Here is a 26959-nt window from a genome sequence, read left to right on the forward strand (position 1 = left end):
CGCACGGATGCACACACACGTGAATGAATACATGCTCACTTATATATATGTACACACACAGACACACACACATGCATGTGTCTAGATACACACACACACACACACACACACACACAAAGATAAAATCTACCTGGAACTGCTGAAGGGCAGCCAGGGTTGAGATCCACTGTAGAGACTTGAATCCACCAAGTTTCTCTGTGTAGTCAGGGAAAGCAAATTCAAAAACATTAGGTACTTCCTCTGAAAATCATGAAACACAGCCTTACTTAAAGAAGGCACCTCAGAAGCCATGTACAGTAAGTCCCCTACATATGAACCAGTTCCGGTCCGAGAGCATGTTCGGAAGTCCAACTTGTTCGTAAGTCCAACGAATTTAGCCTAGGTCCCCAACTAACACAATCGGCTCTATAGTACTGCAGTGGAATAGGTTTATAATACTTTTCACACAGATAATACATAAAAGAAACACAAAAAGTAAAGAAAACATTTTGACTCTTACAGCACAGTACCTTGAAAAGTACAGTAGTACAGTACAAGAGCTGGCATGCAGGGGCTGGCATCGAGTGAACAGGCAAGAAGAGTTACTGACTGGAGGAGGGAGAGGAGGTGGGAGATGGTAGAGCTGAAGGATCGCCAGCAATAGGAGACGGAGGGCGAGCTGCGATGTCACTCACACCTGACGGTGATGGCACAGGTTCTGGTTCCTTGCTGGAACCAGATGCACATTTGCATCTTTGAAAGCTCGCAACTTGAAGGTTTGTATGTAGCGGACTTACTGTAGTTGAAACCCTTGTTTTTAAAACAATGGAATGTAAAGCCCAGAAGTGTGGAGCGTCTCCCTGCATGAGGTGACATCATGGATTAGAGGGACTGCTGGAATTAGAACTAATTTCCCTTGTTCAAAAAGTTTTGTGTACATCTAATTTTCGCAAAGTAAGTCTTTTACAAATCAGCAAGCCTATTATTTAAAGCAATCCTGAAAAAACAAAATCATTCTGATATCCAATTCATGATCTCCTAAGTGTATCTGTGTTGAGACTTCGGATTCTTGTACCTGAAGCTTCTTATTTTTTTTTTTTAACATCTTTATTGGAGTAGAATTGCTTTACAATGGTGTGTTAGTTTCTGCTGTATTACAAAATGAATCAGCTATACGTATACATATATCCCCATATCCCCTCCCTCTTGCGTCTCCCTCCCACCCTCCCTATCCCACCCCTCTAGGTGGTCACAAAGCACCGAGCTGATCTCCCTGTGCTATGCGGCTGCTTCCCACTAGCTATCTATTTTACATTTGGTAGTGTATATATGTCCATGCCACTCTCTCACTTCATCCCAGCTTCCCCTTCCCCCTCCCCGTGTCCTTCAAGTCCATTCTCTATGTACATGAAGCTTCTTAAAATGGAGCAGATTTATGGCCTCCAACAGTAGCATAAGCAAAATCCAATAGAGAAGGTAAATCTGCTACCACGATGAACAGTAAAATTCCTGAAGCCATACTCTGGAGTCTTATGCGGGGTTATTAATATGGGCACAGCGGTTACTGAATTTGGAGAGAGGGAGGAAGTGCAAGCAGTAGCAGAAGGTCGGGAGTGAACTTAAGGATTTGCTCTAAGTGACCTCAGGATAGTATCATTCAAAAGACTTCTTCAGAAAATTAAAAAAAAAAAAAGAGGGGGCTCTTCCACCAATATGCCATTGCACTAGTAAAGTTTTCAGACTGAATTTTAGAAAACTGAGCCTCCAAGATTACCCTAAATAAAAACAGGAAGAGAAAACCCATTAAGGAGTTATTCACCATTAACACAGAAACATGAAGAGGCTTGTCAGATCTTTGGCATCTGGGTTACTAGAGGAAAGTAAGGCCCCTCAAAAAATAGAACCATGGGAAAGTAAGCTTTGGTGGGATAGGAGTGACAGCGCAGAATCTGGTTGTGCTAGAGAAAAGAAACCCTGCCTGATGGGACGGCGAGGGCAGCCTGAAGAACCAGGAACAGCCCGAGGGCACTGGAGAAGGGCGGTGGGGACATTAAAGAAAAGGCTCTAAGTGAGCCTCCAAAACACACTTCACCTATGTCAGTTTCAAAAGGTCTCTTCTTAGGAGTTGCGTTCTTCCTAATGGGATATTTTCACACTGACTGCCTTGAACTGCAAGCTGATATTCTATTTCCATTCTAGAAAGATCATTGTGCATTCACATAACACATTATTCATAACACATTCTGTTTTCCTTGTCGCTAATCAGTCAAACTCAGGGAGAAATCATGAGCATTCTTCCTTTAATGACACCATAGAATTAATTCCCTCTGAGAAAACTGAGAATAAAGAAGTAAGGTCATTAAATTCAACACGCTCAGGAAAGTAGTAACTGTTTTGCTGTTCCCAGGAGAAATCCATCCTGAGTCATAACTGTAAACAACATTCACAACCAACAGAAGAAGGTGCTTTTCAAGGCTCTCACTACCTGAGGATATCCACGACAGCCTTCCCATGACTTAGGGATTTTCCAATTATGGATCCTATAAATCACAGATGCAAAAGTTATAAAAGAGCAACACATGGCTACATATTCAAAATGCCTCTAAAACTTAGTTCATCCTTTCACACAAAAAAGAAACAGTTTGAGATTAATGATACTCAAGCAAACCTTAGTGTCTGGTACAATCACAGTATCAATATATGTGTGTTCAACGGTTAATGGTTTATTAGCTGAATGAATGAATAAAATAGTAAGTCTCTCGTAACTTGCCTTTTGTACCTAGGCATTGAAAGTTCTTTTTTTATCCCCAGCCTCTCGGCTTGCGGGATCTTACATCTTAGTCCCCTGACCAGGGATCGAACCCCGGTCCTGGCAATGAAAGCACAGAGTCCTAACCACGAGACCGCCAGGGAATTCTCTGAAAGTTCTTATTTACCTTCCTCTCTCTGCATTTGCTTTCTCTGATTAGGTCAGTTTCTCTACCAGTGTTACCAAATGCCTCTCTCGTCCACAGTCTTTGCACGAAACAACTTCTGTGAATGGTGATGGGAAACACTAATAACATATTGAATCGTAAATGCCTCTACTCTCCTGTTTCTCAAGATTAAAATGTTCCAGCCAAAATTCTCTCTGTCTAACTTACACCTCATTCTCTGGGTTATTTGCTTGTTTGAGTTTACACCTTCAAATCAGCTTGATTCACTCCCTCTTGAATCACAGGTCCCAATTCTGCAGCCTAAATCGGCTCACATCCGAGAAGACCCCTGAAGGATGTGTGTTGAGGAGGCTTAATCCGCCTACTTAATCCCACCTTAACCAACAGGCAGCCTTTCCTGCACAAATTAATCACACCAGCTCAAATTACAACACTACCCTCCAATAAGGCTACACTGATTTTCACAGTGTCCTTTCTACAAATATTTCTAAGTGATTCCAATTCATTCTCTCAATTGTTTGGATTCACAACACGCTTATAAAGTGTATTAGTAACTCAAATGTAAAACATGTCCTAACCTTCAAGGCCTCCACCATGTTTAGATTCTCAATTGTCTCTCTCTGTTCTAAAACCAACTGCCGAGGGGCTTCCCTGGTGGCACAGAGGTTAAGAATCTGCCTGCCAATGCAGGGGACACGGGTTTGAGCCCTGGTCCGGGAAGATCCCACATGCCACGGAGCAACTAAGCCACTAAGTTGTGCACCACAACTACTCTAGAGCCCACAAGCTACAAGGACTAAGCCTACATGCCACAACTACTGAAGCCCGTGCGCCTGCAGCCTGTGTTCTGCAACTGCAACAAGAGAAGCCACCGTAATGAGAAGCCTGCGCATCGCAACGAAGAGTAGCCCCCGCTCACCGCAACTAGAGAAAGCCCGTGCACGGCAACGAAGACCCAATGCAGCCAAAAAATTAATTAATTTAAAAAAATTTAAAAAATAAAACCAACTGCCGGTAGGCTGAATATTGTGTGTTTGTGTGTGTGTGCGCGCATGCACGCGTGCATGCATGCACATGTCCCATATGTTGAAACCTAACCCACAGGGTGATGTTATTAGGAGGTGGGGTTTTTGAAAGGTGACTAGGTCATGAAGGTGGAACCCATATGAATGGGATTAGTGCCCTTATAAACCAGCCCAAGAATCCTCCCTTGCCCCTTCCACCGTGTGAGAAAACGATGAGAAGTCCGCAACCAGAAAAAGGGTTCTCACCAGAGCCTGACCATGCTGGCACCCTGATCTTAGACTTCCAGCCTCCAGAACTGAGAAATTTTTGTGGCTTTTAAGCCACCCAGTCTATGGTACTTTGCTACAGCTGTACGAACCTAATAAGACACCAACTTACTTCTTCCATGCTGAGTGCATGCTCTCCCTGGCTCTTTCAAATCCTACCTCTCTTCTACACCCTTTTCAGTCATTTTTCAAATGCTTCAAATAATCATCTATTGGCCAAATAGCAATGACCACCTTTCTTGCCTTCGAATTTACTTCCTCCCCAAACCCTTATTTTAGATTACTGGCCCACTCTACTGCTTATCATTTAGGGAATTTGCTACCTTTACCCATGGAAATACTAGGTAGTATTTGTGTTTGAAGTCCTCCATCAAGGACTGGGCAGCTCACTAGAGCATGCACAGATAGTAATGGAGAAAGGATGAAGAGAAATACAAAAGGGTTACTGTTACTCTTCTGTTCAATACAGATACTTCAATGTTGCAAACATGGGCATGTAATAGACACAAAGTGGATCAGACCTCAAGCCAAGACATTGTAACCCCTTTCTTTGCCTATGGTTATGCCCATGGATACCAAACCCTAGAGGGTAAAATAGATGCAACTCTTTGTAAGAAAATTAGGAAAATTTGAATCTATCCCATTTATTTATGGGGCACCCATATGTGCAACTCATTAAACAAACATTTAATGAGTGTCTCTTATCTTAAGGCACTTTGCCAGTTGTTGGGAAAACAGAAGACAGGGAGTCCTTGCCCTCAAGGAACTTTCAACTTAGTGGGATGCAGTCACACGCCAGGACACAGCAACACTGTGATAAGTGCAGGTAAAGGAGCTGAGCACCATGTGCACAGGAATACCAAGGGTCCCGGAACCCAGTGAGGATGCAGACAGGAGAGAGAATTCAGGGCATAGGAAAAGGGCATATACAAAAGGCCGGGTGTGAGTATGAGGAGGGAGGGCAAGTACTGGGCTGGGTACTTTGGGGGATGCACAGCACTGACACACACACCTTACATTCCTCCTGGGGGAATAACACCTGAGTGCAGAGATGGAGATGATTTAGGATAGGGTGGGCTCTCCAATCAGTGTTTGGAGCAGTGTTCTGAGTGTCCCTTCTCATCAGGAGATCAGAAAAGAGAAAGATCCCCAAGGAAGACATGAAGGCTGGGGGTGGAAAACGGGATCTGAGGCAGCCTCGAACAATGGGTACATGGCGGGGGGGGGGGGGCCGGGGGGGGAGGTCCTGCTGCCATGGCAATGACCTGTACAGAGCTGTACATGGGCAGAGAAGAGGGCATCTTCCAGGCAAGGTTAGAGCAGAAAAACTACAGAGAGCAGAGAGGAGCTGGTTAAGGGACTGCTTAGCTTCAGAGTCAAGTAACTCCTAGCCTATTAGAATAACTGAGACATGTACATGCACCTCTAGAGAAATCTGATAAATAGGACTGCATGTGTGGAAAGAGTACTAAACTAGCAGTCAAGAGACCTACTGCTCTTCCCCAGTCCTCTGTCAAATGAGGGTGCACAAGGACAGTGTCCATAAATGATATGGGAAATAAACTTAGTCCTTCACAACCAGCATTCTTTTTCTTCTTCTTTAAAAAAAATAATAATAATATGAAATAAAACAGAACATAGTGGGACTTCCCTGGTGGCGCAGTGGTTAAGAATCCGACTGCCAACGCAGGGGACATGGGTTCGAGCCCTGGTCCCGGAAGATTCCACATGCCACGGAGCAACTAAGCCCTCGAGACGCAACTACTGAGCCTGCACACCACAACTACTGAAGCCCACGTGCCTAGAGCCTGTGCTCCGCAACAAGAGAAGCCCCCGCAATGAGAAGCCCGAGCACCACAATGAAGGGTAGCCCCCGCTCGCCGCAACTAGAGAAACCTCGCGTGCAGCAACAAAGACCCAACGCAGTCAAAAATAAATAAATAAATTTATTAAAAAAAAAAAGAACATAGTCTGCACGTGTATTGCCCACAGGCAAAAATATTGTTTTGTGAGACATTTGCTTCTGATATATAGACACAGATGTGTATGTGTGCGCTTGATCTAAATGTAAAATGTGTTTCCTATTGTGGGGTCACAATCCAAAAAAGTTTGAAAAGCACAGGACAAGAAGATGTGAAAGGTTTCTTCAAATCCTAAGATTCTCATTTAGCCTTTAAGTTCTAACCTATTTTTACAGGTGAGTAACTCAATCTAGACATGAGTTCTGGTATAAAATTAAATAAATCCTGGGCAAAGTTAAGCTATACCAGCACATAATTCAAAATTTAACCTTACCTAAAACAATGCCTTTAATTAAATTAAATATGACAAGTCTCCAGGAAATAACTATGCCTCACATATGTTGTAACACAGACACACCTGCATATTCAGGGCAAAGGGTTAGCCTTACATCTGAAAGGATTTCATTCTAATCCAGACACGCACATCTGAAAGGATTTCATTCTAATCCAGACAGGCACATACAGGAACAGTGTTCTGCAGAAATTTTACCATAAAACCTACTCAAGGTAGGATTTTAATGTTTCAGTTTAAAAAGATCTAAGGCCAATCCTTATTTTTAATACCTTTACCAACAGCAAATTCTAGCAATCTATTGATTGTGTGTGACATACATACTTTTGAAACCCTTTACTGGAACAGGTGGCTTTTTAACTTGTAGATTCTGACTCAGTGTCTCTGCCTATGGTACCATCTCAGCCTAAACCACTTTCAAAAAGCTATCATCCAAATGAACTCCTTCAGGACTTCAGGAGAACGTGAATAAGCAACATATTAAATCCTAAGTACTTCCCTGTTGGACAAGTCATTTTCCCAGAAAGGCACAGGGTAATTTACGAGCATATGTATGAACAGGAATGGAGACAAAAATCACTAATGTTGGCAGTCTGTATGAGCCGAGCAAATACATTTTAGATAAAGATTATACGTGTCAATAGCCATAACAGTGCCAATTACACTTATTCTGGGGACTCTTTCATCTGAAGCAATCGGATGTCATAGAAGATGATCTCAGGTATTTTCACCATCCCCGCTACCAGGTGGCTGGGGCAAAATCATAGATACCCAAACCGGAGCACAAACAGGTGACACGACTTGCCCACTTACCGGACTTCTGCCTCACTTGGACTACTAACACTCAAGTTTTGTTTGCTGGTCTTACCAGGTCTAGCCCCGAAACCACGCCCCCAATTTCTGCCTTGCACATAAAAGGCCCTCCCTCGATAAATACTTTGTAGTTCTCCTGTGAATGCTAACTTAAGGTCAAGAGATTCCCCAAACCCTGTAACGTAAGATTCCAACTCATCCTGGGTTTTTACTGAGGCTCTGAGGAAGATGCCAGGCCCACAGGCACGAGCTAACTCCCTGCCCGCAGTGCCAGCTACTCAGCCCCACCAGGAGGCAAACTTCACACCACCCGACCCTCCGGCTGCCTCCACGGATGCCCAGGCATGGCCCCTCCGAGCACTTTACAACCGAAACGTCTTTTGGAAGTCTTCCCGTCTCGCCCCCTGATTTTACAAGGAAGGAAACAGAGGTATGAGACTCGCGCGTCTTGCCCAAGGTCACTTCAGCCTGAGGACCTCCAGCCTCTGTCTGCCAGCTCACACAAACTAAACGTGAACCAAGCTCTTTCCTCCCGGTATTGAAGCACCCCAACGTTGCCACTTGCGGTGACCAGAACCACAAAAGACCCAGCCGGTGGATCGGGGGCACCCGGGCGCGCCAAAGCAGGCAAAATCCTCCGAATCCGAACTCTCCAGGAACCCGAGGGCTGGCGGGGATTTTGGAGGGGGTGAGAGAAAGCCAGGGAGCGAGAAGAAAAGAGAATCCGCGGCGGGTGGGGGTGGGGGGGTCTCTGCTCGCCCACAGCCCCAGACGAGGGGCCCCCTTCCTCTCAGGCCGCCCCAGAGGCCCCCAGAGGACCCCCAGCCCGCCTCCCCGCAGTGGCAGGCCAGGCCTGGCGACCGCCGCCGGGCTCACCGGGTGCGCAGCGCCTGCCACGCGGCGTCGATGTCGGCGTAGAGGTTCTTCTCGGAGGGCTTGCCCGAGCTGACGCCGTAACCCGAGTAGTCGTAGGAGAAGATGTTGCAGTTGATGCGCGAGCCGAGGCCGATGTAGAAGCTGCACATCTGGCCGAGGTCCACCGCGTTGCCGTGCGAGAAGAGCAGCGTGTAGCGGCTGGAGGGCGCGCAGCGCACGAACATACAGCCGAGCCGGTTGTCCCGGGCCGTGCGCGAGAAGAAGACCTCGACGGCGTCCAGCTCGCGCTGCGAGTACTGCCAGTCGGCGCGCTCGCTCAGGTGCAGGCTGCACGCGCCGGGCCCCGAGCCCGCGCCCTCCTCGGGCTGCTGCGGCGCCGGCTGGGCCGCGGCGGTGGCAGTGGCTGCGGCGGCTGCGGCGGTCGAGGCCGGGGCGGGGGCGCCGGGGCCGCGCTGCTCGGGCGCCAGCACCGTGTAGGTGGGCTCGGGCGGCAGGAAGGCCAGCTTGGCGGCGATGCGGCTCGGGCAGGGCGGGCAGCAGAAGAGCCAGCACAGCTCGCCCAGCGAGAAGCCGTTCATCCTGGGGCCTGGCTCGGGCATCGGGGCGGCCTTGAGCCCGCCGCCGCCGGTACGGCAGGCAGGCAGGCTGGCTCGGGTGCGAGGGCGGGCGGGCGGGCGCGCGGCGAAGAGCGCGCGAGCAGAGCACGGAGGGCGGCTGCTGCCCGCCCGCCCGGCGGCAGGAGGAGGGGGGAGGGGAAGTGCAGGAGGAGGGAGGCGGGGCCGGCCCGGCGGGCGCCGAGGTTAGAGTCGGGGCGGGTCAGCGGCGGCCCCGCGGGCCGGGCGAGGCGCGGGCGGCCGGGGCCCGCGCGCGGCACACAAAGCGGGCGGCGGCGGCCATGCCGGCTCGAGCGCACCGCCCCCCGGCCCCCGCTCCCGCACGCCCGCCGCCGCCGCCGCCACTTCCGGGTTACCGAGAGCCCGCGCCCCCGCCGGGCCCCGGCGCCAGGCCCGGCATCTGGGCGGGGCTCCCCGGCCACCTCCCCCGACTCCGCGTGTGAGGGCGCGGGCACCTGCTCTGGCCTGGGAAGCGAGTCCTTCTTCTCGGGACGGACCGGGGCCCGGAGCATGGGGCGCCCGGCTTAGGTGTCTGCGTGGGGGGCAGGGGGGCAGATCCCCAGAGGGGGCCCTGGAAGGGGCGCCGGCACCTTTAGCCCCCTGGGAAGCACGACCTGGGGCCGACAGGGGCTCTCCGGGAGCGCAGGAACCCGGAGGAGCGGGGCACCCGGGCTTAGGCATGGGGGGCAGGTGGGCCGATCCCCAGGCAGGACAGTGGAAGTGGCGCGGGTATCCTTCCCGATCGGACTATTCCCCTCTCTCCCCTCCCCCTGGAATTCCCTTCCTCAAATCCAAGTTTTCTCATGCATGGAGGTTCTTGGGAATCTATTGAAAAATTAACGAGTGGAAGAGAGTTGGAATGAACCTGAAATACTTGACTCTTTGAGTCCATGGTGCTTTCTGAACTGCCTCTTCCCAAAGTCTCAGGACCATAAAGGGTACTGGTGGTGTGGGATAGAGCGGCGATCGCTGTATTTCCCTGTTACAGGAGGCTGTTTCTGCATATGTAGCCACAGTGTTGCTTTCCTAGGGTCATGACTGGGCCTTTAGTAAATCCCTGTATCTATAAAAGTCAGCTACTATAACAGGGCCGCACTGTATAGTTAACAATATATCACGTGGCCGTTGTCATTTCTAATCCCACGGGCAGTAGATTTTCTAGTAGCAGCTAGGCGTCCTTTACAGTGTTAGTTTCTCTACTTGTTTCTCGGGTCCCGGATTTTTAATGGTCTTAATCAGGAAAGATTTTATAATGATTTAAATCCATTGTAATCTTGGCATGCACCGTTAAGTGATTTTTGTTTTCCCTGCAAATATTACTCTCAGTGCCTTGAGACTGAGTAAGCTCCGGTGCCAACTTCGCAGAGCCTTCTATCCTTCCTTTCTCCTCCTGAATTGGCAGCTAAATTCTCTTTCAGGAATTGACAGGAGATACCCTTCCTGGACTGCCAGCGGGGCAGCTAAACACAAGGAGGATGCCAGCATCACCACTCTGGATCTGTTGTTTTAACTCACAGACATCCAGGAGAATTTAAACTATTGTTGTGACTTTTGTGGAAGGTGTATTTTTGAGCACCTTCATCTAAATGAATTTACCCATGCTGATTTCTTTTTTCTTTCTTTCTTTATTTGGCTGTGTTGGGTCTTCATTGCTGCACATGAGCTTTCTCTAGTTGTGCTGAGCGGGGACTACTCTTCAATTCGGTCCGCGGGCTTCTCATTGTGGTGGCTTCTCTTGTTGCGGAGCACGGGCTCTAGGCGCACAGGCTTCCGTAGTTGCGGCACACAGTCTCAGTAATTGTGGCTCGTGGGCACAGTAGTTGTGGCTCGCGGGCTCTAGAGCGCAGGCTTAGTTGCTCTGCGACATGTGGGATCTTCCCAGACCAGGGATCGAACCCGTGTCCCCTGCATTGGCAGGCGGATTCTTAACCACTGCGCCACCAGGGAAGTCCCCATACTGATTTCAATAACCTTCAGGACCTGATTTTAAAAGATTATTTCTTCACTAAAATATTAATAGTTTTTAAATGTTTTTGAAACTGTCCAAAAACTTGGGCTAAAGAAAACTTGGTTGGCAAAGCCTGTTCAGACTAAATATTTGAAGTCTTATTTTAACATTATTTGCACTTGGTGATGTTTCATCCAAAACCAAATTTTATCTTCTGGAGATTAGGTTTCCCTTTCTAAAAAGCTTTATAACTTGCTACTGTTTAGGCACTTTGTTTCTTGTTTTCAACATATTGATGTAATGTTTTTCATGCTCACAGCACCTAAGATGTTAGAACTTTTGTGCTGAAGCTATAAAGATAAGACAGTCCCTGCTCTCAAGTACCTTACAGTTTAATTAGAGTATTGGCAGAAGATTCAGAACACTTTTCCCCATGCATTCAAAACAAAACAAAACAAACCAAAAAACCCCATATCCCTGTAAAAGCTAAGGAAATGGTTTTGAATCCTGGTTCCATGGTGATATTTCTGTGGGAAGGTAAGGTGATAGCCAAGTGTGTTACTCCCTAGTCTAATTCAGAATAAAATAAAATTTGGGGAACTGAAATGAAAAAGTGTTTAACACGCCCCTTGGTCAGTCTTTCTCCAATACTGCTCTCCTCATCTGTCTTTTGATGGGACTTGAACAGCATGGCAGTTCATGAAAGAGTGAGAGTCCCAAGTAGGTGTGTCTAACGTGCAGCTGACGGAAGAGACCGGCTTTATATTCCAGATGGCCTGGTAGTAGTAGTGTTAATATTGTTAGGAAGATTTTAAAGTCAGATATTTGTTTTTTTACATCCCTAAAGGATTTGTGGAGTGTCACAGAGTATAATACCAATAAATAAATAAGTAAATAAATAAAAGCCTGGTTTTTATTTTCATCCTCTTAGAAGGCTACACAGAGGTGGATTCAAAGAGCATTTATTGTGGGAGGGAGATGTAAGAGGGAGGAGATATGGGGATATATGTATACGTATAGCTGATTCATTTTGTTATACAGCAGAAACTAACGCACCATTGTAAAGCAATTATACTCCAATAAAGATGTTAAAAGAAAAAAACAAAGAGCATTTATTTCCCTGGAGAGTATGTTGGTTCAGGTTTGTGGGAATATTAAATTGAGACCCTCTTTTAAATGAAATTGCCCATATTGATTTCAATAACCTTCCGGACCTGGTTTCAAAAGACCATGTCTTCACCAAAATGATTTTTAGATGTTTTTGAACTATTCAAAAACTTGGCTAAAGAGAAATCTGGTTGACAAAGACTGTTCAGACTATGTATTTGAAGTCTGTTTTAAAGTTATTCACACTTCATGAAGTTTCATCTAAAACCAAAATTTTATCTGTGCCATAGAATAGAGCTCCCAAATATTTCTCACCTCATGCCACATATAGTCATGGTCAAGTTTGTGTGGCCCCTTGAGACAATGCCCCCTCCCACCCGGGGGGCTCAGCCTCCCTAGACAGAAGGGGTTCAATATCGGCACATCTCTTGCACCCACAACAAATGTGGCAGCGTGCCTTGGCATTGGTTGGAGAACTTCAACATGCAGCACAGGAAGAATAAATTTGCCCTATAGAATGCAAAAGTCAGGGATTACTAGCTGTTCACTTTAACCTTAAAGAATGTCTCTTTGGCTCTTCCTACATTTTAGTAGAGAAAGACGTAAGTTTGGGTCTAGATCAGCAAACGTATTTACTAGCTACTTACCATGAGTCGGTCACTCCGTTGATGTGCAGAATGCAAAGGTGGCTAAGACACAGTCCCTCCTGCCCTCAACAAGCTCATTGGTCTGCTGCTCAGACTAACTCTGCATCCTGCTAAGCCAGTCTGGGTCAGTAAACTAAACGATATTCCAAGTAGCTAAATGCCTTGGTCTCTATTATTTAATATTGGCCCTTTACACATTGAACTTTTCTTCCAGATCAGTCCGCTTGATTTTGAGTGGCTCGAGATGGCCTCAGCTGTGTCAGCAGTGTAGAGGAGGATGATCGACTTTTCACTGACCATAAGAGGAGGATATTTATGCTTCAAAACTGAATATGGTGGTTTCGATGGAAGGTAAAAGAGAAATCTAAGATACATTGCCCCCCAGGAATTCCCTGGTGGTCCACCGGTTAGGACTCGGTGCTTTCACGGCCAGGGCCCTGGTTCAATCCCTGGTCGGGGAATTAAGATCCCGCAAGCCATGTGGCACAGCAAAATTAGGAAAAAAAAAAAAATGAGTGCCCTGTTTTACTTTTGCTTTTCTTTTCTTTTTTTAAATTTAGGACTGGATGTTCTGTGAAGGCAAGGATCATATCTATTTTGGTCACCACTGTTTCTTCCATGCCTGGCTAAAAGAAGATGCTCAGTAAATATTTATTAAATTGATCAAGTAAAGAATGAGTGAGTGATTTAGTGAGTGCATCAAGAGATCAAGACTGTACCTTCTCTTTTGGGCAGTATTATTGAAGGACAGGCTTTGAGGAAGACACAGAAGTCCAAAGCCCATGCTAGCATCCCCCTGCAGGAATAGACTACACACATCCTCTGTCTAAGGAGTTGTGGCATTCTCCCCATCTTTCTTACCAACAGAGCTCAGGTTTTGCTCTGGGTAACAATGCTCCCAGTTAAGATGCACAGACACCTGGCCTCCCCTGCTGTGAAGATGGCCACAGGACACAGTTCTGGCTAATAGTCTCTATATGGAGAGTTTTGCAGAGCTTCTGGAAAGACTTAACAGAGCCAGACTCATCCGGAATGTTTCTCTTTGCCCTTTCCCTTGGTTCCCACTTGGGTTGCAGGCATTATTATTATTAGAGCTATGGGAGCCACCTTGCCACTATGAGGGTGAATTTCATAGTTGAAGATGGTGGAGAAGAAAGATAAAATTCTAGATCCTTCATGGCATCGTTGAATAGCTGCCCAGCTTTGCCTTCATCTGGGCTTCTTATTCTGTGAGAATGATAAGTCACTGTATGTAACTGTAGTTGAGTATTTTGTTACCTATAGCCTAATGCAATAATTAGGAATCGGATTCAGGAATCAAAAGCAAAAGATCTTACGTTGTTCTTAACTGCTTTCTCAATAAAATCAAAGAATATTTGTTGATCAACAATGGAACAGTTATGCCTGAATCCTGCTTTTTCCCCCATTTAAAAAAAATATAAAAGTATGACTGAAGATGGGATAGATTTTTGAGACGATATGTATTAAATGCATTGGAAATGTGAAGAAAATCAAGCTTATAATTTTGAAAATAGTATAGATGACATTTGAGGCAATTCCAGGAAATCTAAACCAGTGTTAATTAGGGGAAGGGCCCACCACTCAACTAAAAGCTTTTGGAGGCAAAGTATCTTTTCCCAGAACCTTTTTCAGCCTGAGGGCTCTTATCAAAAGTGTTGTAAATGAGGTCACTGGAACCCAGCTGGGGAGAGCTTGGAGATCCATGAAATGCTGAGAAAGCACTGCAGAGATAAGGATTGAAAGAAATAAAACACCAGCAACCCACAGATAGGTGTTTTCACAGTTGCGTTCTTCTCACGGATGATTATGTCCTCAGACCTGCGTTTCTAACTAGTCTCATCCTATCACCTATTCACGGATTCTTAATAGGAGGTCCAGAGTCCCTGAAATTGATCACAGAATTTGGACTTGGTAAGCTACTTGAAGATAGGAACTGTGTCCATCTTGCTTTTCCCTGTACAATCAGCACCAAACATTATGTCCTAGCACATAATAGGAATCCAAAACATATTTACTAGTTATTGGAATTCAATTTCTAGTAATTTCTAATTGCTTTTTTAATGTGCAAAGATGTAATAGTTAGGTTATATAAGTGATTTTTTTTAATGGGAAGTGGGAAGGAACAGCCTTTCATATGCTGAGCTTGCAAATCTAATTTTAAGGTGATAATGAACAATAGCAAGGCTTCAATTTTAAGGTTTGTTTTTTTTTTCCAGAATTTTGGATAATTACACATGAAAACAGTGTACATGAATGATTGATCTATAGTGTTATTCCAGGGAATTTATAATAATGAAAGTTAGAACATACTCAAAAAAACAGTAGTACTAGCATAAGACCGGACAGATCTAGCTGTCTGTAAATATTTCAGGTGTGATAAAGTTGATATTTCAAATTTGTAGGATTATATTAACTTATTTTGATAATTGGTTACATATTGGAAAGAAAGATAAAGTTCAATTCTGATGGATCAAAAAAATCAAAGATTTTTTAAAAGGAAACCAAAAGACAACTGGAAAATATAGATGAAAATTTATATATTTTTGAGCTTAATACCAAAGGCAGAAACCACAAAGGAAAAAATTGGTGATTTGACTACATAATTTTCAGTCTTCTATATACTGAAATATTTACAGATGAAATGAGATGATGTTGAAGATTTGCTACCAAAAAAAAAAAAGGAGAAAGAAAGAAATAAAAGAAGAAAAAAAAGGAAACAAGATTGATTAGCTATGAGTTGATAATTGTTGAATCTGGGTGCTGAGTTGATGAGTACATGAAGGTTTCAGATATGAGTCTCTCTACTTTTGAATATATTGGAAATTTTCCAAAAAATTTACATTTTTTTGATTTTTAGGATTTTGAAAAACTAGACCAAAATATTTGCCATGAATTCATTAAAAAAAAAAAAAAAGACAAAAACACCCCAATGGGGAAAATGGACAAAATATATGAACAAGCATTTTATAAAAAGGAGTACAAATAACCAATAAGTATATGAAAAAAGTTTAGACTCAGTTTAAAAAAGCAAATTTTAAAAATTTACTTTTAACCTTCTTGCATTGACCCAAATTAAAAAAAAAGAAAAAGGAATAAAAAACACTAGTGCTCTGTTGGACATGATAATAGAAAAGTAAGCACTCTCAGATACAACTTTCTGGTGGAAGTATTAATTGATATAACTTTCTGGAAGGAAGCTTGACAATATATATCAAAATGCTTAAAACATGTCAAATTTGTAATCAAGTAATTCATGTTGAAATTTAGCCTAAGGAAATCATCCATTTTGTGCATAGATTTTTAAATACTAGGATGTTTATAACAGCATAGTTTAGAATGGCAAAAAAAGCAAAGCAGAACATTGAGAACATCAAAGTCTAAAAAAGAAAATGATAGCACATTCAGGCAATAGACCAATATGTGCCATTAAAACTGAAATGAAAGAACCGTATTTGTTATCATAGGAAAATATCCACAATATTTTGAGTGAAAACAACACAAAATATGTACAACAATATGTAAATATACTTTAAAATTTTAGACCCAGAAAAAAAATCACTGGTCAATGAGATTATGGGGCTTTTGTTTTGGTTTGGTTGGTTGGATGTTTCTGGTAGATGTGTATATTCTTTTAGTTCTGGGCGTGTTTTGTTTTATAACTTAAAAGGAATAATAAAGGTTATTATAAACCGAACAGAGGGGAAAAAAAGGAGGAAAGAAAGTACTTTAGAATAATGAAGATGTTCTTCTGGTTAGTTTAAGATTCTTCAAAAATTAACATCCCAAAGATTTTGAGCCCTGCTTCGGGAAGATCCCACATGCTGCGGAGCAACGAAGCCCGTGCACCACAACTACTGAGCCTGTGCTCTAGAGCCCGTGCTCCGCAACAAGAGGAGCCACCGCAATGAGAAGCCCATGCACCGCAAAGAAGAGTAGCCCCTGCTCGCTGCAACTACAGAAAGCCCGCGTGCAGCAACGAAGACCCAACACAGCCAAAAATAAATAAATAAATAATTTTTTTAAAAAAATTAACATCCCAAAGATAAAGTAATTTTCCATTCACATGAGAACAAAATAATTTTACTACAATTGAGTTAAGCAGAGCTCTACCAAGACTTACTATGTGCCAGAAATATGGTGGTTTCTGCAGGAAATACAAAGATGAACAAGATAACCCACACCCCAGCCTCAAGAACCATTTCTTCTCTCTTGGAGTCCATATTATCTGGTTGCATGGGCTTTCACAGTGTTGGTACCTGCCTAGCCCATGAATGTACTTTTCTGCTCCGTGGTGGGTTTTTCTTTTGCAGCGGGTTTACCCTCCTTCTCTCCTCCCTTCTCTGCCTCCCTTCCCTATGATGAAGGTGGTGCTCACAGTGACAGCACTCCAGGTGAAGAGCCTGACCTCACAATTCTCTGTTGCCTCATCTCTTCTGACCTAAACGTTGTCACCACCTGGCCCTTGTTATCACGTGGCACTGTGTCATTTCCCGGGAGGTTGCCATTCCTTTCCCTGACTACAACTTCCTGTTCCTTCACCCTCTTCTTCCCTCCCATTGAACCTCTTACATATTCTCTTGTTACCCACTCCTTCTTTGACTGGACAGCCCAGAATGCTTGTCCTGACCTTGGTCCTTTTTTTTTTTTCTGGCCATCCCACATGGCTTGTGGGGTCCTATATTCAGTATCTCAGATTCAGACAACCCTCCCTTCCCTGCCCCAAGCTCCACTGTCCAGCCAAGAGAGCCTAGAGAACTATTAGATCCAAGGAAGAAGGAGCAAGGAAATCAGAGTTAACTCAGCTTAATGGTAGCAGAAGCACTACAACAGCTCTTGCCTTGATAGAATAGTGGTTGCCAGGACACTTGGCTCCAGAGATTCCATTGCTCTGGCTGGGCAAGTCCAGTCCTCAGACCTTTGAACTAAAGACAGTGTCTTCTTGCCTTTAGTCCCGTGTCTTAGCATCCCATTGACCTACCCAACTTTACCCAGCAGGCCTTTGTTTTTCGGTGTGAATGCTTAACCACCACTGGCCTGCCCAAATGACTTGAGACTGTAACTCTCAGGTTCTATCATTGGATACTGGTCCACGCCTAGTTCCTCCATCTGGTAGATCCAGAGAACAGGAACAGCCAGTATCCCAAGTATGTTGAAATATTTAGATTAAGGCAACCCACATACAATATGATTAAAGAGCACTGTGGAAATGTCAAATGCTATAAATATGAATAATATAATAATAACTGAGAAGAAGCTTGGTTAATTGAAGCCAATCCCCAGAGCTCTCCTGTAATTATGGTATGATTGTATCTGGTATGCCCTGAAGCATGGCAAGGACATCTTATGCAAACAGGCAAGTCAAATAATTTGCATCCCACTAATTTCTGAGATATAGCTTAAACCCAGGAGATGATGAGATGCATTCTTAAGAGTTCTGATAGGTCAAGAGAATTTCTTGACCTGAGCACTGTGTCTGTCTTTACAGCATATAACCTTATCACCAGTTGGCAATTCTAAGAGACACTGGACCTCTACAGTTCCTCGGACCCTCTGCAAATCCATCTGAGTGTAAAATGCTAGGAAAGGTTTTTCTCCAACCTGAGTAGCTGAGAAAGAAAAATGAAAAGTCAGGGATGAGGGATATACACTTTTAAGGTCAATAATTTCTAAATCAATAACTAGGACTCCAATGTTTACAATAATGATACAACTCTTGTTGAAATATTAATAGACATCTCCATTCTCCATTTAGCTCTTGATGTTTGCCATGTCCCCCAAGAAGACAATTATGTTCTTACTTTGACAGACTAAAACCTCCAGGGCACCGAACCCTTATAGATTTATTTATTTAAAAGAAATGTTGTTGTGGCATAAGTATGAATGGAATTGGTGTTAAAAAAAAAAGGTACATATTCTGCAGTCTGCTTCCAATTCCCTTTCACAGATGTGGGCAAATGCATTATAATATTTTGAGGGCTTGTCTCTGGATAATCTCAACGTCTAAATCTTGAACAGTAGCCCACCACTTGCCCCACATCTTTTTTTTTTTTGGCTGCATTGGGTCTTCGTTGCAGTGTGCGTGCTTCTCATTGCGGTGGCTTCTCTTGTTGCAGAGCACAGGCTCTACACGCTCGGGCTTCAGTAGTTGTGGCATATGGGCTCAGTACTTGTGGTGCACGGGCTTAGTTACTCTGCGGCATGTGGGATCTTCCCGGACCAGGGCTTGAACTTGTGTCCCCTGCATTGGCAGGTGGATTCTTAACCACTGCGCCACCAGGGAAGTCCCTGCCCCACATCTTTAAATTACTCTTCCACTTGCCTCCCAGACATCTCCATTTGAATGATCCACAGATGCCTTCTACTCAACATGTCCAAAACTGAGCTTTTTTCCCCAACCCGCATTCAGTGAGCCAGAAACTCCTCCCATATTTTCAACTCAGTGAATGACAGAGCCAGAAATTTTGATATTGTCTTTGATTCCTTCTTCTTTTTCACTCTCTATTTCCAATTGACCTGGGTCTTGCCAGTTCTAATTCCTAACTGTCCTTGAATCCATCCCTACCATAACCCAGGCTATGATCCTTTCTTGCCTAGATTGCTGTCTTAGCTTCTAGTCTCTGCCTCAATTCTTGTCCCCCATAAAATTTGATCATGTCATGTCTCTGCTTTGAATCCTGCAATGATATCCCCTTGATATGAGAATAAGGTCTAAACTCCTTCATATGGCCTCTGAGTTCTTTAACTTTGTCTCTAACTACTCCCTACCTCACAAGAACCTTCTCTCAATTCCTTAAATAGGTCACCCTCTCTACCTTCAGCCCCACTAGACTGTAAGCTCCAAGAGGGCAGGAACCATGTTTGTCTCAATTATCATCACATCTCCAGGGCCCAGTGCAGTGTCTGGCCCTCAATATACAGTCATGCTCTGTGGGTCTGCAGCACTAGTCCAGTTTCCCTTATAACTGGTCATTTTAAAAGTGTATACCATTTTTAATCCTCATATTCCTATCTTGAGCTCCTATCACACCAAATCAGCCTATTCTTACAAGATGGTATTTACTACACTACATCATGATCTCAAATCCACATTACCAGTGAATGTGCATTATTATGCAGGCAGCAGAGGTTGTACGTGTCGTTCATATAATCATTCAAATAATTTTCTTGTGTGAATCATGTGGCTCTTCCTGTATACATTGAACCTGTCTTCCACAGTACCTGGTTTCACAGGTTTTCTAGGTTTTTGTCTCCCTCTTCTTCTTCTTCTTCTTCTTTTTTTAAATTATTATTTATTTATTTTTGGCCACACCGCACAGCTTGCAGGATCTTAGTTCCCTGAGCCCTCGGCAGTGAAAGCGCAGAGTCCTAAACACTGGACTGCCAGGGAATTCCCTCTCTCTCTTCTTCTAAATTCAGTCAAAAGCCCTTCTGATCTGATCACATTGTCCCTATGACATAAGTAGTCATCTCAACCCTCTTGAGGGGCATTCCTTCCCTAGTCAAGTGTTCATTCGCTATCTCAAAGAAGGTTGATGTTTGGCTTTGTTGCAATGTTATTTGAAGACTCTGATAGTCAGAAATTTTTCCTTTATGACTAAGAAATTACCCCTGCTTTAATTTCCACCATTCTTCTTCTTTGACATAGTCAACCTAGGAAGAGAGAGTTTTACACATTCCCTCCCAATCCCCCCACCCCACACTCTTCCAGCCAAGAGTAAAGATCTAGGAAACCTTTTCCTTCATGGCACCCAGCCTCAGAGCCTGATTCTCACACACTTATGGAAGAACCCTAACCATAGATGACTTAGAAACTCCATTTCATTTCTGAAAGTCTGATGAGACAAAGTTTATTTTGTTTTCTTATGAAATCTCTATGAAAGGGATCATGAATCTATCCAATTTTAAGCAACATATTATTAGGAAAATAATGTGAAAAGTGTCATATCCTTCACCGTGTCACATAAGGAGAAGAGATAGATTTTTTAAATACATCAATCTGCCCTGAGAATGTAAAGAGGAAAGCCTGAACAAATTCACTTTTTTTCTTTTCCTTTTTTTGGCTGCACCTCGCAGCTTTCAGGATCTTAGTTCCCCGACCAGGGATTGAACCTGTGCCCCTCAGCAGTGAAAGCTCAGAGTCCTAAGCACTGGACCACAAGGGAATTCCTTTTTTTTTTTTTTTTAACAAATTCACCTTAGATGTCAATGTCTTCAAGGTACAGGGGGACCAAGATGATGGCGTGAAGATGGTATAATTGGATGGAATGGATTTCAAGAGAGGTCCTCTTCTCCGTGATCCTTCAGGACTGTTCGCTTGCCAGTCTCTAGCCCTGGATAAACACAAACACCTGTCTCTTTCATTCTTCATCATGGGCCACTGAGCATTGCTATGACAAACTGTACCGTGTTATGCAATGTCAAGTGTGCCCTCAATACCACTCACAATCCTTCTCACTCATTCCTTGTTGAGGTCCTGTTCCCAATCTGACCACACCTGGGTATTGCGTGCAGTCTGGAGACACACATCCAGATAGTTCGAGACAGGCTGAAGCATGCTCAGAGGCTTAGCTACTCACACCCTGCCTTCTGAAGAATTCTTCAAAGAGCGTTTGATTTTTTTTTTTAAGTTTTTTTTTTTAAAGTGGACCACTTTTTTAAAAGTCTTTATTGACTTTGTTACACTATTGCTTCTGTTTTATGTTTTGGTTTTATGGCCGTGAGGCATGTGGGATCTTAGCTCCCTGACCAGGGATTGAACCCACATCCCCTGCATTGGTAGGCAAAGTCTTAACCACTGGACCGCCAGGGAAGTCCCTTGAATGTTTGATATTTAGTCTGAAGAACATGAGAGCTGATTTCAAAAGTCCGATTGTCCTTCTGGAGGTTCCTAGGGTAGAACTTGGAGTCCCCGGCATGAGTGGCAGAGAGCAGGATTCAAGGGTCAGTCTAAGGGGGAACCATACCAGAGCTCTCCAAAAGTAGAATGGGCGTGTCAGGAGAGAGTTCCCTTTCACTGAACCTGATTATATCAAAGTTCAATCTTCAGTGGGTGGCTGAACTAGAGTTGGGGGATCCCTTGTAATCAAGAGAGCCTATTTTGTGTTGTAGCTTTAAAATTTATTGAGACATTTACTCACTATTTTATGTATAGGGGGTACATTCATTATGATTGAAACTGGGTTGCTGCTTGAGGGTAAAAGGATGCAAATCAGAAAAGATCATTACTGTGTGGTGTTACAAAGGGTGCATAAGACGGCACACAGGAGGAATGAGCACTGCTGGGGAAGGGAGAGAAGATTTTAGTGAAGGAAGTGGGTTTTAAGCTCAAACTTATAGAATTCGGCCAGTGTGTTCATATAGAAGAAGCAGCATATGCAAAAGTACAGAAGAATAAATGTACCTGGTGTATAGACCCCAATGGGTACAAATGGAAAGAAGCTTTTAAAAATATATTTATTGGGGACTTCCCTGGTGGTCCAGTGGTTAAAACCCTGTGCTTCCACTGCAGGGGGCACATGTTCCATCCCCGGTCAGGGAACTAAGATCCCACATGCCATGTGGAGTGGCCAAAAAAAAAAAAAAAAAAAAAGGAGTTTAAGACCAGATTTTGAATGACCCTAATGCCTTATGGTTGTCATGGGACAACGAAGCAGAGAATGAAATGATTAAGTTGGTGTTGTAGGAAGCTGTGCTGTGTTGTATGAGATAGTATGGGCTTTGGTGGGATTGAGGCTGGGAGAACTCTGAATTCAGGTAGTGGAGCTGGGAATAGGGAGGATAAGATGTAGCACATAATTATTTCAGGGGCAGAATTGACAAAACTGAGACAGGGGGATTGTGAGGAAGCAGGTTGAGTTGGATATGACTCAGAAATTTCTGTCTGGAGCATGTGAACGGGGGGAGAATAATACCCTGCAGATGATCAAGAGTTTGATTTTGATCCTATCAACTTAGAGGTACACATGGGACATGCAGCTGGGATAGTCTGATGATGCTCAGGAATATGGAAAGAGGGAGAGGCAGGTAATAAAGCCAGGAGCCAGCATGGGGCAGACCCTCTCTACCCTGGATTCCTCCCTTCCTTTTCCCCTGGAAACAGAACTACCTTTTTTTTAAAAAAATAAATTATTTATTTATGGCTGTGTTGGGTCTTCGTTTCTGTGCGAGGGCTTTCTCTAGTTGCGGCAAGCGGGGGCCACTCTTCATCGCGGTGCGCGGGCCTCTCACTATCGCGGCCTCTCTTGTTGCGGAGCACGGGCTCCAGATGCGCAGGCTCAGTAGTTGTGGCTCACGGGCCCAGTTGCTCCGCGGCATGTGGGATCCTCCCAGACCAGGGCTCGAACCCGCGTCCCCTGCATTGGCAGGCGGATTCTCAACCACTGCGCCACCAGGGAAGCCCAAGAACTACCTTTTCTTCTGAGAACAGCTCCTCCCTGGCTACCCTGGAGTCCCAACCATAAGAGTTGCCAAGTTCACCACATTCCCTGGTTACTATGGCTTGATTCAGAGGTAGAATCAAGACAGGCTAACATATTGATAATTCTTTCTCAAGGATTTTCTCTTTTTTAATTTAAAGAAAATTTCCAACATATACAAAAGTAGACAGAATAGTGTAATGAACCCCCATGTACCTAATAACCAGCTTCATCAATGATCATTTCATGACCAACCTTGTTTCAGCTCTACTTCTATCTTGCTTCCTTTCCTTCCATATTATTTTGAAGCAAATACCAGATATCTGGGGTTTTATTCTCTGATATTAGAAAGTGTAGGATATCAACAAAAGATAGGAATTTTTGCAATCATGTTTCTGTCATGTTGAGGAAGCCAGTTCCATATAAGAGAGGATGACTGTGACATAAAATAATAATAATAATAGGGAGAAAGAGTCTTGGCAGCTTTTGGGTCTGTGGTTCCTGATGTTCCAGAGGCCTCTCCACCTTTTGGTTGTTCAGTCTATGGATTCTATGAGCCAAAAATCTGCTTTTCTGCCTTAACCAGGAAGTGGGTTGAGTTTCTGTCCCTTACAACCAAGCGTCCTAAGACACATCAGCATTGCCCTAAGGATTAAAGCCCCACCAGAGAGTGTGTCCTCTCCTGTAAAAACAGCTTCCCTCCACTCCTGAATGTCTAAATCCTTCAGCACAAAGGCCACCTCTTAATGACAGCCTCTCTAATCCCAGTAGCAGGAAGTGACCTCTCCCATCTCTGAATCACAGGACACTTTATCTAACCATCTTCATTTCATGACCCACATTCTCTTCAGTTCTGTAGCTATTTGGGTGGGTGTATTAGCCTTCTGCTACAAACTGTAAGCCCCCTGAAAACAGGAACCACGTCAGTAGTTTTTTCTGCCCCATCTCCCCTGTCCACATCACTCACAGTGTAAATTCTCAGTAAGTCTGCTGATTGAATGAGGAAAAAAGTTTCATTTTGTTAAACAAAGGTTCAGTACCATTTAAAGCTTGAGAGAAATGGATGGAAAGAGATTTAGGACTGTTTCTCTGGAGTCTTTTCAAGTCACATGCATGCAATAGATAAGGAGTTCATAATCATTCAGAAATATAGTCATAATAAAATTGAGAAAACAACATTACAGTTATATAATACTAATTTAATGAAAACATAAAGGCTACGAACTTGAAGTCACAACTCCTGCCATTTTCAACAGTCCCCCACAATAAAAATGCATTGTTTTCTTTCATCTAAAAGCAGAATAGCATGTTTTATATACTGCTTCTCAAACTTTAGTGTGTACTGGACTCACCTGGTGTATCCTATTAAAAGGTGGATTCTGTTTCAGCAGGTCTGGCCAAGATCTGAGATGATGTATGTCTTTCTTCCTTTCTTTCTTTCTCTTTCTTTTCTTCCTTCCTTTCTTTCTTCCTTCCTTCCTTCCTTCCTTCCTTCCTTTCTTTCTTTCTTTCCTTCTTTCCTTCTTTCTTTCTTTCTTTCTTTCTTTCTTTCTTTCTTTCTTTCTTTCTTTCTTTCTTTCTTTCTTTCTTTCTTTCTTTCTTTCTTTCCTTCTATCTTTCCTTCCTTCCTTTCTTTCTTTCTTCCTTTCTTCCTTTCTATTGAAGTATAGTTGATTTACAATATTGTATTATTTCAGGTGTACAACATAGTGTTTCAATAATTTTACAGATTATATTCCATTTAAAGTTATTATAAGATACTGGTTATATTCCCTGTGCTGTACTGAGATGATGCATTTCTGACACCCATGCTGCTAGTCTATGGACCACACTTTGAGTATCAAGGATGTACACCAGTGTTTCCCAGACACTGGCTACCCACTGAAACCATCAGGGAGCTTCAAACACTCCTGGTGCCCGTGTCCCACCCCAGATAGTGTGACTTAACCCATCTGGTGTGTGGCCTGGGCTTTGGAAATTTTAAAAGATCCTCAAGTGATTTGAATGTGCAGACAAGTTTGGGAACCACTTGCTCTATTCAAAACATAATCAGATTGAAAAATAGCCAGCTCTGAGTCCCACCTCTGCTGCTTTCTGGCTAGCTGGCGTATCTTGGGCAAATCAGTTCATTTCTCTGAGCTTCAGTTTTCTCATCTCTAACATAGAAGGGATAAAACCTGTTTGAGCTCTCTCTCAGAACAAACTAGAAAAGGTATGGGGAATTTCTGTAACCTCTAAAGTTGTGTATGAATATGAGGAATTTCTCGAGAAGGGGTCTGGATCAGAGCTCTCCAGTATGACAGCCACTCACCACGTGTGACTACTGAGCACTTGAAATGTGGCTAGTGCCACATGCAGAAAATATTTTAGATATATTGGATTAAATAAAATATATTATTAAAATTCATTTCACCTGTTTCTTTTTTCTTTTGTAACGTGGCTATTAGAAAATTTAGACTTAATGTATGTGGCTCATATTATATTTCTACTGGACAGTGCTGGCCTGGACATTTAAAAGAAATGGTAGGTGACAAAAAATTAACTTTATGTTACTAAATGCTAACATAGGAATTCTAAGTTCCTAAGTGCAAAGCAAATAAGTATTTAAAAGGGTGTCTTGGTATGAATGAGCTGTTTCTATGTCTTGCTCAGGCTTCCTGGCTAGAGCCCAGAGCAGGAGAGAATTCTGCCCTAGGTTCAGGATGTGATGTGAGTAGCGCTGCCCCTAGGGCCACATGACCTGGCAAATTCCAAGGTGTGAGAGGATTTCATGGCAGGCAAGGAGACCGTGTGAGGTAGGAGGGTCCAGCGCAGCCCCCTAGGGTTCTGGAGCAAGGCCACGCTATCCATAGCAGAGAACTATTCTCCATCTGAAAAGCAGATCCAGGCATATTACTGGGTCCCAGTTGAGACTGTGTGACTGATGTGAGTCACTGAAGGACCAGCAGGTTCTGAGAGCTGGCAAACCCTCCAAGTCATTAGCTGGGGGTGGGCACAATAGTAGTGCACAATGGGAACAGACCATTTGAGGTTAGGTCTGAACAGGTCTGGAGGGCACAAGTGAACTCTGCAAACAGACATGTCCCAAGTCATCCCCTTCTGTGGCACCAAGGCATCAGCTCACACCCACGGCCTCCTGAAGAAGGTTCTCTACAGCTAGCTGATGGAGGAAAGAAAAACCGATGCCTGGGTCATACATGAATCAATGAACTCAGTTTGTTGGTTCTAGCCAAAAATAGACTGCTGCGCCCACAGAGACACTCATGGGTGGTCCTGAAAACAGCACTAAGGGAAGAGATAGAGTATCAGTGGACAGAGCTTCCAAAAGGACATCTGGTCATCAGATGGACATGGAGGGGGAAGTAGCCTGACATAATAAAATTGTCATCTGGGGGAAGAGAAAAGCAGATTTACTAAAGAAAAAAAAAAAAAAGGACTTGCCATGTGGTGCTCCTTGCCTGTTTTCAGCATGCAGTTATGACTTTTAAAGTGAACCAGTCATCCAGGTTCTGGACTTTCCTCCAGTGACATTCAGGTCATCAGGAGCAAGAACTAGGAAAGCCACGAGGTGGGTTCAACTAGGATTGGAGTTTTGCCACCTAAACGTGATAGAGGGAGAAAGGAACAAAGGAAATGAAGATATTTTAAAGAATGGATTGTAATGATGACACACAAAGACATAAGAGTGGTAAAGGGGTATTGAAATTTTAATGGGGAAAAGAGGGAGGGGAATTGAGGGATTCAGGTCAAAGAATTTTCTTTTTTTTTTTTTTTAATTTTTGGCTTGCCATGTGGCATGCAGGATCTTAGTTCCCCGACCAGGGATCAAACCCATGACCCCCCTGCAGTGGAAGCACAGAGTCTTAACCATTGGACCGCCAGGGAAGTCCCAGCTCAAAGAATTATTAAAGAGGGGTATTAGAGATGATGATGGGAAGAAGGGGCTGTGCTGGGCTGGAGGTAAGAAGCTTAAGGAATTGAAAGGCCAATCCACTGAA

General features: G+C 43.9%; 1 protein-coding gene and 1 long non-coding RNA gene across 2 annotated transcripts in view; one reads left to right on the forward strand and one right to left on the reverse strand.

The window, feature by feature from the left end:
* The window catches only part of ABHD17C (abhydrolase domain containing 17C, depalmitoylase), a 59423-nt gene extending 46571 nt beyond the window's left edge, over window positions 1–12852 (reverse strand). The window contains 3 exon segments of the mRNA XM_082448860.1: window positions 8210–8594; window positions 8597–8655; window positions 8657–12852. Of these exon segments, the coding sequence (XP_082304986.1) occupies window positions 8210–8594; window positions 8597–8655; window positions 8657–8808 (596 nt within the window). The 5' untranslated portion in view covers window positions 8809–12852.
* On the forward strand, window positions 846–26959 carry LOC309654606. Its single transcript, XR_014260329.1, has 2 exons — window positions 846–7763; window positions 13086–26959. It is a non-coding gene; the product is annotated as an uncharacterized lncRNA (long non-coding RNA).

The sequence above is a fragment of the Balaenoptera physalus genome (genome assembly GCF_965194825.1).
Source record: "Balaenoptera physalus genome assembly, chromosome: 2".
Classification (NCBI taxonomy): domain Eukaryota; kingdom Metazoa; phylum Chordata; class Mammalia; order Artiodactyla; family Balaenopteridae; genus Balaenoptera; species Balaenoptera physalus.